Below are 16,027 nucleotides of genomic sequence, written 5' to 3'. Positions count from 1 at the left end.
CTTCCCCCCCCTCTTCCAGCAGACTGTAGTTTGACCCCTGGGCAGTGAAGCTTTCAATGAACGGGAGCACCGGCGCCGATTGAAGGGTTGGCAGTGGCTGGGGACGAGCATGCACCCAGGGTGAGTGAGTTCCCAGCCCTTCTGGGGGGCTCGGGGAATGGTCTGTGTGGTTTTGCTTCTGCTCTCTCTGTGTTTTGGGTGCCCCGAGGGAGTAACGCGTTGTTCCCTTTGCCTCCCCCTGCAGCGTTGTTCTGGTTGCTTTCTGCCTGGCTGTGGAACTGGTGACTGGGGTAAGTTTCAGAGTGCAATCCTTATGTTCTTGTTACTGCCCGTTATGATGCTGAAGGTGTGAGGCATCGTATGCATGAGCTTGGGGCTGAACTAAGAGCGTGTCTCTGTCTCTGTGCGTGTGCTGGTTTAAAAACCACAGCATGTATTGATTCGTGTTTTGCAGCTATGCTACACGAAATTGTGGCAAATACCATTTGTGAATATTCCAGTTATTTGGGATGGGACTGAGTGTATATCTCTGTGTGGTAATTTAAAAAAAAAGTTATGTTGACTGCCTCAGTGTACAATTTCTGCGTATAATTTACATAGCTAACCTAACATCTGTAGCATTTGCTTTACTTCTTTACATCTTCGCTTGCCTGCTCCTGTTCTTGCCTACCTGTGCATTGCTAAATGTGAAAGTTGTTTAATCAATCCTGTCGTGTTTTGGGATTCCTCAGCTGGAAAATGCAACATTATGATTTTCTTAAGAGTCAATATGATATTTTCTTTTGCTTTCCTTCTGGTCTTCTTTGATTATTCTTTACAAAGCTACTATGCATCAAAAGACATTTTGTACAGAGGGTAACATCCTTTTATTACAACAATGGTTAATAGTCAGCCTATGTTAAATTGGCTGCCTCTGCCATTTTTCTGTCCTTTCTCGCCTCAGAAATTAATATTTCAAATTGAAGGCTGATCCTTTAAATTCTTGTTCACATGAGTGGTCCCATTGAAGAGGAACCCATACAAATAAATAATACAGGTCTGAGTAAGAGTTAAGGGATTTTATATCAAGATTGACAATTCTGAATAAATGTCTACATGATGGATCACACACTATTCTTTTTGTACCCCTGTTTCACTTTGTAAGAAGTTAGTGTTAAGGAGGATAACTCCTAGTAATCAATGATGCTGGTTTTATGTGCTCATAAATTTGACCATTACTTTGGCTGAAATATTTCTTATTAATATAGCTAAGATAACAAATTCTTCCCTTCAGCTGATCCAAATTAAAGATCCCTTTAAAAAATTTGTAAAGTGTAAAGCATGTGAGTTTAAATTTAGTGCCCCCAATTGATGTACCAACACTAGTTCGAAATAATGTCATATTGTGATGTAAATTAAGGTTACACAACACTTACTAACAGTTCTTTGTAGTGTTTAACTTACAGTACTCATACAATCATGAATCTGTGAAAATATTTGGAACACTTACTTTAAAAATGTTTTTATTTCGTTCACATTTCAGCACAGTTCTTTAACAAAAGCAGTTTAACATATGAATTTGTGACTGGACTGGATACAGTTTGTCAACAATGTAAAATCAAAATATTCCCCTGTTGTTACAATTGTACCTAAATACTAGTGAATCTTTAAAGGGTTAGAAGCATTTTATTTTTAAAGTCTTTACAAATGTTTCCAAATACTTAAACTATTTCTTCCAAATACATACAAGTTTTACACTGTTTGTAAATACATAGGGCTTAATACTGTACTGCCTTGTACCTTCTATAATCAATTTTACTTGTGCCAACTGAGTGTAAAATACTACCAAATCAGAATGGTAGCATTTTACATTCCCTTTGAACATGTGTAAATGATTACACCAGGTGCAAGGCAGTGCAGAATCAGCCCCTAGGTACTACTTACAGTTTACTACAGTTTTTTGAATGCTGTATATAGTGGACTATGTGTGAGACCACACTTATGGGTTGCCTGCCTTAGAACATCACCTCCACATTAGCCCGAAACATAGTAGGCTAAATTCTGCACTTATTTACACCAATGCAGATCTAAAATATTCAGTCTGTGTCAATGGAATTATTCTGGATTTACAGTGACGTAACAGAACAGAATTTGAGTCCCTCATCCAGTTCTGCTTTATGCATATTAGGTTGTTAAGCAACCAAAATTTGGTCAGTTCCTTGCCTGATCCTTTAAGACTGGTTTCACTGTATTCAAAGGGAAACAGTTAACCTGAAACCTAGATAATTTTAAAATAATTTAAAAAAATATATAGGTCTTGCCTCTATTTAGCCACATAACTGCTATTAACTTCAATGGGAGCTGTGTTTCTGAATCTCCTAATTGACTTTGAAAATCTCAGCCTTGGCCTGACACACTGTAAATGCCAGGGAATATGAACTACCATCTTACCCTTGGGATACCTCAGCCCTGTGCTTTCTGGATATGTTATTTGTCACTGTTTTTAATCACCTTGCTGATTCTGATCACTTTCTAGTGTTCATAGTTTAGATCACAAGAAAAAGGTCTATTCAAGGGCTTCTTTGTGCTGAAGTTCTTTTTTGTTATATTTATTTAGGAATATATTTTTTTATATGGGTCAGGAAATTAAGGTGCTTAGATGTCGTGAGTAAAAATGCAAGAAAGTTATTTAATAAGAAATGACCCCACTACTCTAATTTGTCAATTTGAGCTATTAAAGTACTGTGCAACTAATAAAGCAACATGTCTATATAGATTTCAGAGATGTATCCTGTCTGTCCACTAGCAAATGTGATTCTTCTGCATGGTGAATGCCTTTGATGATGAACTATAGAAAGATATCTTGGTTAAACATGTCTCATTGAGTGAAGGAGTCATAATCTATGGGCTGTAGAGAACTTAATGTGTGTTGCACTCCTATTTTTTTAGTTGAAAAGTTGGCTGTGCCTCTCATTTTATTATCTCTCTCTTAGACAATTGATTGGGCATGGTACAGATCATACCTTAAGACAGGCAGCCTTATTAATTTCTATGGCTGCCAGGATGTTTGACAAAGAGCTACAAGAAGCCTTCCTTTCTTTCCATTCTAAAAGTCCTTAAGAATAAAGCACTGAGCAGATTAAGAAAGTGGACAATATGTCAAATTGCATAGAAACAATTATTCTGATTTGATAGCCTTATTTCACCAAACACTCTTACTATTTTGGTAGGTACCTACAGTACTGCAATGTGTTTTTGCAAAGAAGCTAAGATAGTTTATAATAATGAGTGCATGATTTTAAAGTGACCATCATGATCATGAAAGGGGCTGTGCTGATAGTGCTGGAGACAGAAGTTGTTCCCTTCACTAAGAAAGTACAGTGAAGACAGTGGTGATGCACAAAGTTGGATCAGGGCAATCTGGGGCCCTAAGTACCCTATGACATGGGGCCTCTCCCAGCTCTGTCCCATGTCCCCACCTGGAGTGACAGTGATAGGGGCTCTCATTCCCTACCTAGGAAGACCAGTGGTGCAGGGCTCCCCATCTCCTTGGGAGGAGCAGCAGCCCCTTCTTCCCACTGGTGCAGCAAGGATGACGTCAGGCTTGGGCCTTACACCCAGGCTGCTGATGCAAGTACTGAATCTGCATGAGTGGTTGGTTAGGCTGGGCCTGCTGCAGACTTCTTCAGCCGTACCCTGAGGGCTGTGCTGGGCTGATGTTGGTGGGGGTCCCAGAGCAGTGGGCTTTGGAGTTCACACTCTATTGAGATGCTGGGGCTGGTTTGCCCCTCTCAGAGCTATTGCTTTAGACTGTCAGCAGACACCATTGCAGGGTAGGCTTGGCTCACGTTTTCAAGCTTTGCTTTGCAAGCACCCGGGCTAGAAATGTGCGAAAGCATAGATTTTGATCTCATCCCATTGCTCCAGGAGGTGGGTCCTAGTCTGGCCTTAGTAGCGCATTTCCCCCATGTCACCTTGTGGTCCTTGGAGAGCATGGCTGAAGCACATTTCCATAGGTGAGATGGTAACTAATTTTCCATGTCCCTTCCATCACTGGTCTTTTTGCTAAGACTGCTGGGAAAGGTGCCAGTCTTGATGTGGACCACTGTCCAGTAGGAACCATGTTGAGATTACCAACCCATCTTGCAGTAACCATGGCTTTTCATCAACCATCAGACTTCCCGACACTATTGATTCAGGCAGATTCAAAGCAGTTTCTTAGAAGATAGAGGTACTTATAAGACAGAGTCCCCTATCATCACTAGTCCACTGAGACTAATTTTTTTAAATAAATTTGTATTTGAACTGATCAGATTTCCTTTTTATTCTTCAGCATTTAGCACATTATTCTGAAGTTCATCCAGGGTGTGTAGAAGTATCCAGGTAATGGATACAAATGTTTTGTTCATGTAAAGGTTAAGGGGAAAATTCAGGCCTGGCATAAACCTATTCAACACCATTGATGTTATTGGAGTTTCACTAGGTTATGCCAGGGCATGTTTAGGCCATATGATCCAATTTCTACTCTCTTACTGTACCCAGAGGCGTTTTTGCTGATTTTCTATGCCTTGATTCAGTATGTTTACAGTACAAGGAACGGTTTATAGTGTCACTGTAGTTAAGACACTGAATCAAATTAAGTTGTACTGTAACACATTTTTTGTGGAGATACAGCAAGGAATAATGTGGCCTGATAGCTCTAAAGTCATGATAGAGAAGGAACAAATTAGAGACAGAATAGTGGCTCTTTTGGTTCCACTTCTAACAATTCATAGTTCCTATATATATGGTTTTATGGTCATTAGAAGATGAGATCAAGTCCTAACTCGTTTTGGTTTGTTTTGCTCATTTACTGTGAGTGGCTAATCTTCTGGTAGCATGACTGTTTCTATACCTATCACACTTTTATCTGCCTGTGTGCTTTTTATGGAAAGAATTTATTTGTGATTTTTGCTGAGGTCGGTACGGGGGAAGAGTCAACAGAAAGTTTAAGAAGAAATAATATAAAATTTGAACATATATCCTCATAAATATAAAACAAAATCTTGGTTCACTCACTAGCAAGATAGTCATTCAACAGCCATAGGAATACTTAGGTGTTGAGGCCCCTCTTTTTGCTTGGCTTTATGCACTGTGAGAGTCCCACCGCACAGGATTGGGGCCCTTAATTAGCTGCAGGAGGTCTGTTATTCCCTGACTGTAGTAAGAAAATGCTGAAAATTATGAACAAAACTAATTTAAAACTGAAGATGAATAAATATAAATATAAGAGGTCGTGCAAAGCCAGTTCCCTAGTGAGTGCCAAGGCCTGGGCAGAATTCCATGGGAATTTTACTTAATGCTGTGTATTGTATTGTTCTTATTGAACAAAAAGTTGTTTATATGCAGACTGTTTTTTGGATGCTAAAGATAAGTGAGTGTTGAAAATATGGCATTCCATTTGGCACTCAGATAATGGAAAAAATGAATTCCTTCAAAATACAACAAATACCCAGAACTTCAGTTTTGCAATATAATAAAGAAGCTTTTTGGGCCAGATTGTGGCTGCCTCATAGACAGGTGTGAAAGGAGGCATATGGCACAAAGTATCTTCTCCCCTTGTTGCCCTCCACAGGTTCTTCCCTGTGCTGGGCCAGCTGCAATGCCAGGCCTCAAGTTCTATGAACTTAAGGACTGGGAGAGTCTAGCATTAGCCAGTAGGACTAGAGTGTCTGAAGTATGCAGGAAGGTCTTCGATGGGGTCATAGCCCTTTATCTTCTGTCCAACTTCACAGCCTCCTGACTGCAAGGGTGGGTAGTGAGTGAGCTCTGCTACTTTGTGCCTTCCTCAGTCCCTTCCCAGTGGATATCTCCAGTGCTTGCCTCTTCTGCTGCTCATAGATTTCCCAAGCAGCCTGAGAGGAAAATTGACCTGGCTGTTGTTTGTAAGATGCTCACAAGGGCCAGGATTAATCAAAGCAGGCAGGCTCGTGCTTAACTTTAAGCATATAACCAATCTCACTTACTATGTTTAAGTACTTTGCTGAACTGGTGCCAGGGCTCTCCACGGCAGAAGTGAAAACTGACAGAACTTTGATCAGTTTTCATACTACAGCCCCTTGGGAAAGCTGAGTGTCTCAGAGCCAGTGAAACTGTCTATCTACACCATTGGGCAGTCAGTATTGCTTCAGTTTACCCTCTGTTCACATTTGTAGGTTTCCTTCATAACTAACAGCTACAAGCATGTTTCTTTTTACCTCACAGGCTGGCACAAAGCTTAGTACTTTGTCTGTGAAGCAGATGTAGGTCCTCAAATGGAAAGTGCTATTTAAATGCACAGGATTGTGAGTTAAAGCAGTGCTTTGCATTTCAGAGTTTATGCAAAGCTGTGAGTGACTGAAGATTGCATGTTATTTCCAAAGAATAGAAATGGGAAATCATTATCTTTCAGTGATCCTTACCATTTTTAAAAAAAGAAATTGTGATGTGTGAGTGTTCTTTGCCATCCAGTCTGCCACAGAAAGTTCTGCCTGAAAGTAAACTACTTGTTGAGAACATATCTGAAACTTTCCTGCTTGCTTGCAGGATGTTTTTTTTTCCCAGCGGGAGTCAGAATTTGCATATAGGAAAACGACCCAAGCTTAGGACTGTTATCTTCTGCCCAACTTCACAGCCTCCTGACTGCGAGGGTGGATAGTGAGTGAGCTCTGCTACTTTCTGCCTTCCTCAGTCCCTTCCCAGTGGATATCTCCAGTGCTTGCCTCTTCTGCTGCTCATAGATTTCCCAAGCAGCCTGAGAGGAAAATTGACCTGGCTGTTCTTTGTCAGATGCGCACAGGGGCCAGGATTAATCAAAGCATTGATTGTATGAGTGTAACAATGAGAAAAAAAAATGAAGATCAGATATAACTAAAGTGACTTCCTTTGTCTCCCATAAGGATTATATGAGCATTTTAGCACTTTCCAGCTGTCCTAACTTGTATTCTGATAACTGCAGGCATCTGGTGTTTGTTTTTAGATAGGCAAGAACGATAAAAATAGCAAGAAGTTGTGATGAGAAAATGTGGCCTAATCCTGTGACTGCTTACTCACACGAGCAGTTCCTTGTGCAGTCAGTGACACTATTCTTGTGAAACCGGACTTCTCTTGGGAGTAGGAGATGCAGGGTTTGGCTCTCACTTAAAGACGTAATTCCACTGACATCACATGAAGGCAGAATTTGAGTTAGCTGCTCATTTATATGTTCTCCGGCTCCCAGCCTCTGCAAGTATCTTATTATTGCTCCTCCCCTTGGATGCTGAAGGGGTGGGGGAAGTAGCTTGACACTAGTGTGTCTTAAAACTAAAGTGTGATAAAGGCAAAGTGGGCGTGTGGAGTGTCACTTTAATGCTGCAAATGTCACTGGGAGTTCTGTCTGCTTAGGCTGGACCTCGCACAGAACATTCCAGCTGTTCCCACGGTAAAACCATATATTTGCAAATGTCTAGGAATAAATGAATGGGCAAAGGAACTGAAAGCAAATGGAAGAATTTAGTAGGGCTAATTGGGCCCAACCAGTTCTTGTGCTTCCACTGGCAGTTGGGGCAGCAGGTGCATGAGGGTCTTTAGCAGCTGAGTGAAGGTGGCCTGCAGCGCCCCATCTGCATAGGCAGATACATACAGAATATCTCATGTGACTTTGCATAGATCTGTGACAGAAGGACAGCTGGTAACTCCCCTTAACTGCATGGCCACGTCCCCTTGAGGCCAGGAGGTTCCTCCAGGTGCTCTTGCTGGATATTTCTTGCTCAGGCAACATCAGCAGAAATACTGTGCTTGTGCCATTTGTAGGTATGTAGGGGAGGGAAGAGGTTCCCTGTGTTTTCCTCCCCCGCCCCAGGGCATCTATTCAGGGGCAGCCAAAGTGTAGCCCATGGTTTTACTAACTAAACCCTAGATCTTACGTGTTTCCCAATCTCTTTCCTACTAGTTATAGCTTTTGGATGTTCTCCCAATACACACTTCCTGCTCTCCTACTCAGACAAGTACTCATGTTATTCCTATAAGTACTTTTGCTACTGGTAAGGTCCATTGTAGAGCATTAAGAGCTGATCATCCTGTTGTCAAAATACAGTTCTGCTTACATGTTAATGGTGTCTCCAGGCTGGACTTCTAACTTCTTTTTGTAGGAGGGATATTCACTTGAAAGGGATATCAGCAAAATACTCCATAGGGCATGTGACTCTCACATTAAACAGTACTAGTCAAAGAGAATCATGGCATTTAGGAGGGGCTCGCTCCCTTTCATCCACCGACAGCCCCCTTTTAGAACAGCCATTTGTGCTCCATCCAGTACCCCCAAAATAAAATGAATACATCCCTTCAGGGGAGGCTGTGTGCTTCCATTATTAAATGCAGTTGTTTTGCTTAGAGATGGTGACCTATTACAAGGTGCAGTGAACGTGGGTGAGCAATTCTCTGGTTATTCTCCCAAATCTCCATAGTCCTATTAATGAACGTTTGGAGAGAACTGTGAGATCCATGGATGAGGGATGCTCTGTACATGCAAAGTACTTTTATTTGATGTTTTTCTGTTGTTGAATGAATTCCTCTCTTTTTAATGCTTAGTGCTTGGGATTTTTTTTCAAGTTTTTCCACCAACGTTTTAAAAGTTGTATTGAGAGGAAGGTTTATCTAGTTTTTTTTTTTTTAATTGCTTGTGCTTCATTATTACAGTGAATGACTCTAAAAATAAGAAACTTTGCATTCTGCCACCATGACAGGGGAATTTGTGAAAAGGGCAGATGGTGAGTGAACTTAATGCTGAGCTGATATTGGGCACAGTTCTCTGCTTTCTAAGTGTTGCTTCCTAGATAGCAGCCATTCCATCAACCTGTTATCTGGAGCCAAGTGTAAAGTTTTATGACCGGGGCAGTAAAGAAGAGAATCTGATAACAGCTGTCTCTATGAATAAATTAAATGGTGAGATCATGGGAAAGAGGGGGGAAATTATCAGTTTTTGGAAACGTTATAAACATATAGCCTCCTGAGGGTCTGAATTTGACTTCATCAGGGCTATTCATGTGAGTAAAGGTTGCAGAATCCTGTAAACAGAGTGTTTAAGGTGTTGCCTTTTGAAACAGACTTTTCTAATAAGTTGGCATTGTGTTTTGAAAAGGGGCTCATACTGGAGCTGATGCTACACTCCTTACAAGGACAAACCACCCAGTGACTTCAGTGGGAGTGCGGTTAGATTTAGTGCAGTCTTGAAAGTGACACTGAGCTCATGTAGGATGGGAAGAAAAGGTAACCAGGAAAGTAGGTCATTAACTGCACAGTGAAGAGCCATGTCTCTATTCTAAGGGGGCTGACAGGCAGACTGAAAATGGTTAAAAAGGTTATGCTGGGATGAGCTCCAGGAACACCTTTAATAATTGCAAGAAATATCTATTGACTTCCCTCATCTGCAACTGGGGAAATGAAATCTAGCCCCTTCATTTAACATCCCAGCAAACAAAAATGGGCCCTTTGCTACCTTGGGAAAGCCAAAGCCGAAGCACAGGTCTTAATGTATCCCTGTCTACAGAAAATCCACCAGCTGGGAAGAATTAGTCAGGAACCATACAGGGTTTCCATGGCATGCTCCCTTCAAAGCCTAGAAACTGTGTGTGTGGAGCCTGAAGTTCCCTGGGGAGAAAAGAATCTGCATCTGTCCCAGTGAATTGCAGGGCATCTGTGCAAAGTGGCCAGCCATCTGTGCTGTGCCCTGATGCCCTCCTATGACAGCCTGACTCGCTGCTGCTGTCTCCAGTAGCTGTGCATAACTCTCTGCGAGGGGTAGAAGCCACAAAGGAAGGAAATGCCAATTGTTACTGATGTTGCAGGAGAGCTTGTGCCCAGAGTGGCTGCTTCCCCATCACCTCCTCTCCCAAACCTGTGGAGTCCCAGCCCTGTACATGGTGGCCTACCTGGGTGTGTCAACACTGCAGCTGGGAGGTGTGATTGCCAGCCTTGGTAGACAGACTTGCACTAACTCTCCTGGAGCTCGCGTGCTAAACATAGCAATGTGGACATTATGGCGGTGGTGGTGGCTTGGGCTAGCTGCCTGAGCCTGGACTCAGTGGGTTGGGCCGCTGCCAGCACTGCAGTGTCCACATGGATTTTTTTTTTTTTTTTTTGTGTACTAGCTTGAGCAAAGGTGAATCCATCTACCTGCAGTGAAACTCTCCCTTCCCAGCTGCAGTTTAGACAGACATACCCCCACAGGCTCAGGGGAGCCTGTTCCATAAATTGCCACTTGCCCTTCTGCTCATGGAGGAGGGGGGCATTTTTGCCACTTTTGTACAACCCTCGCTTTCCTCCAGCCAGCAGAATGACCTGACGGTCAGTGATAACTGGACTGTCCATCAAGTCCGGATCCTGCTTTCTGAACTGCGGATACCAAACCGGCAGCAAGCCCTCGACTGCATGTTGCTAGATTCGATTCCTACTGTTTCTGTAGGGTCTGGGTTAACCTCAGTTACATCATGAGCTGCTATTGACCACATTGTTTACATAGCCTCCTCTCGCTTAGCTTCCTTAATGTCAGGAGCGCCCCCCGTGAGCCATACTTCAGTAGTCTTACTCCATAGTCACATTGTGAACTGAATTTGGCCTTCTGACTTTCCAAGTTAGCTGCATCCTGATGTTTGGCTGGAGCCTGCTGTGCTTTATGCCTCCAGTCCTGCCTTTATGTGCTCTTAACTCTTCCAGCTTTCCAGTTCTCCCCAGTGCTTTGGGACAGGGAGGCTGCCCATAGAAACTCTGGCAGCCAATGCTCTTGTGCTGCTTCTGACATCTCACTCTTAGCTACCCTCAGAGCATGCTAGTGCCTGAGCTGAGTGCTAGAGCATGCTAGTGCCTGTTACCTGGGAATCCCAATTCTGTCTCTGAGGGATGCAGCTGATGTACCTTGCTAATGTCATTAACATGGAGAACGAATGATTCCATCCTTGATGTAAATATTTGCCAGGACCTCAGTGTAAGGAATATAATCAATGTAAAAGCCTGAACATTACCTTAGAAGTAACAGGTCAACCATCAAAATCTAGCTACAAAGGAAAATTATTAAGCAAGATTTGATGGAAGAAACAAGACACTGATCCCTCTTTTCCTGGCGTTGTACCCGTACGCCTTATTACAGATTCTGTGAAAAGGCTGCTGGGGGTGGGCAAAGCAGAGGGTCACCTTAGCAGTAGTATTCTCCTAATGTGGCTTTTGACTGTGAAGGGAAACAGGACTTGCCATATCTAGAGAGAAATCATATAGAAAGAGCGGGGTGAAGCACAATGTGTGTTTGAATACAGTAAGCTTAATGCCAAATACATAAGTAGGTTTATGGCACAGGGATAATCTAATTCTTAGGAAGGGAACAGAAGAGAAGAAGGTATAAGTGCACTCAATCTGGGAAAAGAACTATAAATTCCACCGTATTTCTAAGAAGCTCTTCTAGTTCATTGCATTTCAATGGAAGTAATAGGTGTGTCCTTATTTTTCTTCCCCAAAGTTCCTACTTTTAGCTTTCAAACGATGCCAAGTGTGCCTCTTGTCTTTGAAAAACTTGTTTTAATTGCAGTCTGTACTGTTCCTGTTCACCAGTCAGCTCAGAGTTTGGAATCTACTTGGTTATTCTCCTCCTTTTCGTCCAAGTCCTGTCAAATGTAACTTGTTTTGGTCTGATAATGAAGCATTTGAGAGATTAAATCTTATCTACTTCTTCAGAGGAGCCTCAAAACTAAACCAGTGTCTTTAGGAAGAGAAGCAGGTTTATTCAGCAAAGGAAAAACATTTAATTAACAGTACAACACTCTAGGCAGTGCATTTGCTGAGAGAGAATAGCACGCCTGAACTCGTAAATCATGATGACAAAGGCAGCTCTAAGTGCAATAATCTCCCAAAAATGCGTGTCCCAGAGCATCTTCTTGCTATTATACAATTAACTAAATGCATTTAAATAAGGAAAGCAGTCCAACTACTGCATTTGCTGGGCTTTCCAGACACGGATATGACACCACATACAGCCAGTTACGAAGTTACTAATAGTAGTAAGCACTCTAAAGACATTTAATCAATTCAGCTAATAGTTGAATAATAATTCAACAATAATTCAGTGTGACTATAAAGCATTTGCACTATAACACTCCCGTCCCCGTTCCCCCCAACTTGTGCTATCACAGTTGCTGCAGCTGGAAAGCATTTAATAAAACACTAATGGGACTGAATCATTGTATTATGCAATGCTGATTAAACCTATCCATAAAGCAGGGTGGAGTATAACTGAAAGGACATAGCCTGAGGGGTGAAAATGTGGCAAAAAGCAAACTTGGCAACAGGAAAATCAAGAACTTTTAGGAGTATTCAGAACTATACCATAAAAGGAGCCTATGGACTATTTGCCTCGACTCTGATTATATGTCTCAGTTTTACAATAAAAACATGTGTGAAATCTGTTTAGAAGTTGAAAAGTTGGAGCAGCATGTGTAAAATGCATGTACATTAATAAGTACTTTCTATACGAATTGCAGTACTTGAGAAAGGTGTCAGTTTGATTGATTGAGAGGACCAGCAAGGAAAGGACGGGCCTATCCAGGAAAGACGGGTTCCCCCTAAACCAAAATGGAACCACACTGCTGGCATGTAAAATATAAATGTTTGAGAGGACTTTTTAAATTGAGTTGGGGGAAAGCCAATAGCTGCAGAGAAGCACACAGGTGAGCTGGAGCCATCCCCTAGGGATGAATATACTCAAAGGAGAACTCTATATCCGAGTAAAGAAGATAGGAAAGAAGTTGGTAAAGTACAGGTACAAGCCAGGGAGGAACAACCAAACATAAGAGTCTCGTTTAACTATAACACATGAAGGCAAGCAATGAATATTGACAAAATGTACAAGTGCTTATATACAAATGGTAGAAGACTAAAATAGTAAGACAGGTGAACTAGAGTGCCTGGCATTAAATGAGGATATGTAGAAACATTAAATGAGCATTGTAGAAACTTGCTGGAATGAGGATAATCAATGGGACACGGTAATATCAGGGTATAAAATATATGTGAAAGGAAGCATAAATCAAATAAAGTAAAAATCTTAATCAAATCAAACTGTACCATAGAATCTCTAATGATAGAAATTCCTTGCTTGAATAATAAAAGTATAGCAGTAGGAATATATTACTGACTACCTGACCAGGATGGTGATGGTGACTGTGAAATGCTCAGAGAGATTAGAAAGACTACAAAGGCAGAAAATGCAATAATAATGGGGTATTACAACTATCTCCATATTGACTGGGTATATATCTCATCAGGATGGATGCAGAGAAAATTTTTAGACACCTTTAATGGCTGCTACTTGGAGTAGCTTGTCCTGGAACCCACAAAGCTCTTATGTTAGTACTAAGAGGAACAAGAGTTGAATGTTGCTGATCCACTTGGTAATAGTGACCATAATTTAATTATATTTAACATCCATGAAGAGGGGGAAATGACAAAAAAAAACAAAAAAAACCACACCCACCACGGTAGCATTTAACTTCAAAAAGGGAACTATCCAAAAATGAGAGAGCTACTGAAATGGAAATTAAAGGAACAGTCAAAAGGGTAAAATGCCTGCAAACTGCATGGAAACTATTTAAAAAGACCATAATGGAGGTTCATACTAAAAGTATATCCTAAAAAAAAAAAAAGAGTAGGAGGCCAAAAATATGCCACTTTGGCCTGTCAGCATAGTAAGAGGCAGTTAAAGGAAAAAAGGAATCCTTTAAAAATTGCAAATCAAATCCTAGTGAGGAAAATAGAAAATACCATAAACTCTGCCAAGTCAACTGTAAAAATGTTATGAAGCACGCCAAGAACAGCTAGCTAAGGACACAAAAAGTAACAACAATTTTTTTTTAAAGTATGTTAGAAGCAGGAAGCCTGCCAAACCGTCAGTGGGACCACTGGATGATCACGTTTAAGGTTAAGATTGTCACGGTATTTTTAGTAAAAGTCAGGGACAGGTTGCGGACAATAAACAAAAATTCACAGACACCCATGACCTGCCCCTGACTTTTACTAAAAATACCCTGGGATGGGGAGACAGACAGAGCATTGCTGGGGCTTGCAGTGCTTCAGTTCCACAGCTGCTCCTGTGGCAGGGGCTGACAGCAGGTGCTCCAGCCCTGCGGGGCTGACCTAACCTGCTCCAGTGGGCTAGACCCGCTGCTTTGGCAGCCCGGGGGACTGGTGGCCTGTCAACTGTTTGGCTGTGGTGGGGGGCTGCCCAGTCAGCTGTTTGGGGGCCTCCCTGGGCAGCTTGCCGCTGGATCAACTGTTCTGGCAGCTGCTTCAGCCCTGCCCCAGAAGAAGTCATGGTGGTCCCAGAAAGTCACGGAATCCATGACCTCCGTGACAGAATTGTACCCTTAATCCTGGTGCTAAAGTAGCACTGAAGGAAGACAAAGGCAAAGAAGTGAAATGAATGTCACGTTCTGGTGTCACATTCTGGGGTGCATTCCAGACCAGTAAAGGATTGTGGTACCACCTGCCCTGTAACCCTGAGTGCCTTCAATGCACAGCCCGGACACCAACAACTGGCAGACAAACATGCCGTATTCTGAGTGGCTGTGTGCTGTGCAGCTGTAGTTCAGCACTTCTGCCCCCAGCAGCCTGTCCCAACACAACAGCCCCACCCTGGTTTCCACCAGCTTTGGTTACACCTGGCAGGAAGATCCCAGCACACTTCCATTCCCAAATTTCCCTAGAACTGTTTGCCCTGAAGTGTCCAGCCCCCTCCTGAACCACTCAGAGAAATAATAAATTTCATTTGCTCCTTTTAAGAGACAATACCCAGCAGCTTGCCACGCTAATGACAATAATAATTATTTCAATTCAGACACAGTAGTTGATTGTCTTAGATTACAATAAAATAAGTTTATAAATGACAGGATAGAGGATAAGTGAGGCCAAGTAAACAAAAAAAAAAAAAAAGTAGAGATGGTTAAAAGCAAATAAAAATGAAAATGCATCTAAAAGTCTGAAACTTAATTTGATGAGACAGTCTTTGTTTAAGATGGTTTCACTCACCAATTACTCTTGGTCCCACTTGACTGACTGACTCTGTCAGGACCTTCCACAGAAGTTTGAGGTGTTGGTTTCCCTTGCCTTTTTAGGTGAAAGATGAAGACGTAGTCTCTCTGTTACTTATATTCCCAAAGAAGTGTCTTTGTTCTCAAAGTTAGGAAGGCCTCCTGGGGATTCAGTCTCCTCCGTCTCTCAGGGGTGCAGGAGCCATGTTAATTATCTGTCTCTCAAGTTGAGGATCAAGACAACCCTCACTAGTTTGCCTCATGGTTTTGTTGAAGGTTAACATGTAAACTGAGGTAAACCCGCATCCCTTTTGTCTAGGACAGACCTGTTTATCACGTTTACCTTGGGTAGGCTGTCTTCTTAAACATGTTCTAATAACATTATATTGAGGGAATTCATAACTTCACATGTAAGGGTAGCACGTGCATTTTACAATGATATTAATGACCAATGTGCTATTAGTTTTCAAATGTGGACAAACACAATTGCAGTAGTGTTTAGGGTGTGAATACAGGGGTGTTTAGTGTCACAATCAGTTCTTTGCATTTGTCTTCACTGCAGAGGATGGGGGGAGATCCCCACACATGAGCCATTCTTTTTAGGTGACAAATGGTGAGGGACTGTCCCAGATTGAGGTGCCAGTAGAGGTGATTTTGGAACAACCTGATAAATTAAAAAGTAATAAATCCCCAGGACCTGATGGTATTTACCCAAGAGTTCTGAAGGAACTCAAATACGAAATTGCAGAACTACTAACTGTTGTTTGTAACCTCTCTCTTAAATCAGCATCTGTACCAGATGACCAGAGGGTAACTAATGTAATGCCTTTTAAAAAAAAAAAAAAAAAAAAAAAGTTTCCACAGGAAAATTTTGCAATTACAGGCTGGTAAGCCTCACTTCCGTATAGGCAAATTGGTTGAAATGATAGTTTAAAGAACAGAATTATCAGACACCTAGATTAACATGATATGGCAGGGAAGAG

The 16,027-nt window shown here is 41.8% G+C and overlaps 1 protein-coding gene across 7 annotated transcripts in view; it reads left to right on the top strand.

The window, feature by feature from the left end:
- Positions 1 to 16,027, top strand: part of COL4A6 (collagen type IV alpha 6 chain) — a 178,947-nt gene that overhangs the window by 924 nt on the left and 161,996 nt on the right. For 5 of the 7 annotated variants that reach the window (XM_067548217.1, XM_067548215.1, XM_067548210.1 and 2 more), the window contains exons 2-3: positions 23 to 120; positions 245 to 290. In XM_067548217.1, coding sequence (XP_067404318.1) covers positions 110 to 120; positions 245 to 290 — 57 coding nt within the window. In that variant the 5' untranslated portion in view covers positions 23 to 109. Of the gene's footprint in view, positions 1 to 19; positions 121 to 244; positions 291 to 16,027 lie in introns of those variants that run through there. The other 2 variants (XM_067548214.1, XM_067548218.1) reach the window with 2 other exon arrangements.

This window comes from Emydura macquarii, unplaced genomic scaffold, assembly GCF_026122565.2.
Source record: "Emydura macquarii macquarii isolate MOO-44397 ecotype Brisbane River unplaced genomic scaffold, CSIRO-AGI_Emac_v2 contig_1253, whole genome shotgun sequence".
Taxonomy (NCBI): domain Eukaryota; kingdom Metazoa; phylum Chordata; order Testudines; family Chelidae; genus Emydura; species Emydura macquarii.
The sequence above is the reverse complement of the archived record's forward strand: the minus strand, read 5'-3'. Positions and strand labels throughout refer to the sequence as shown.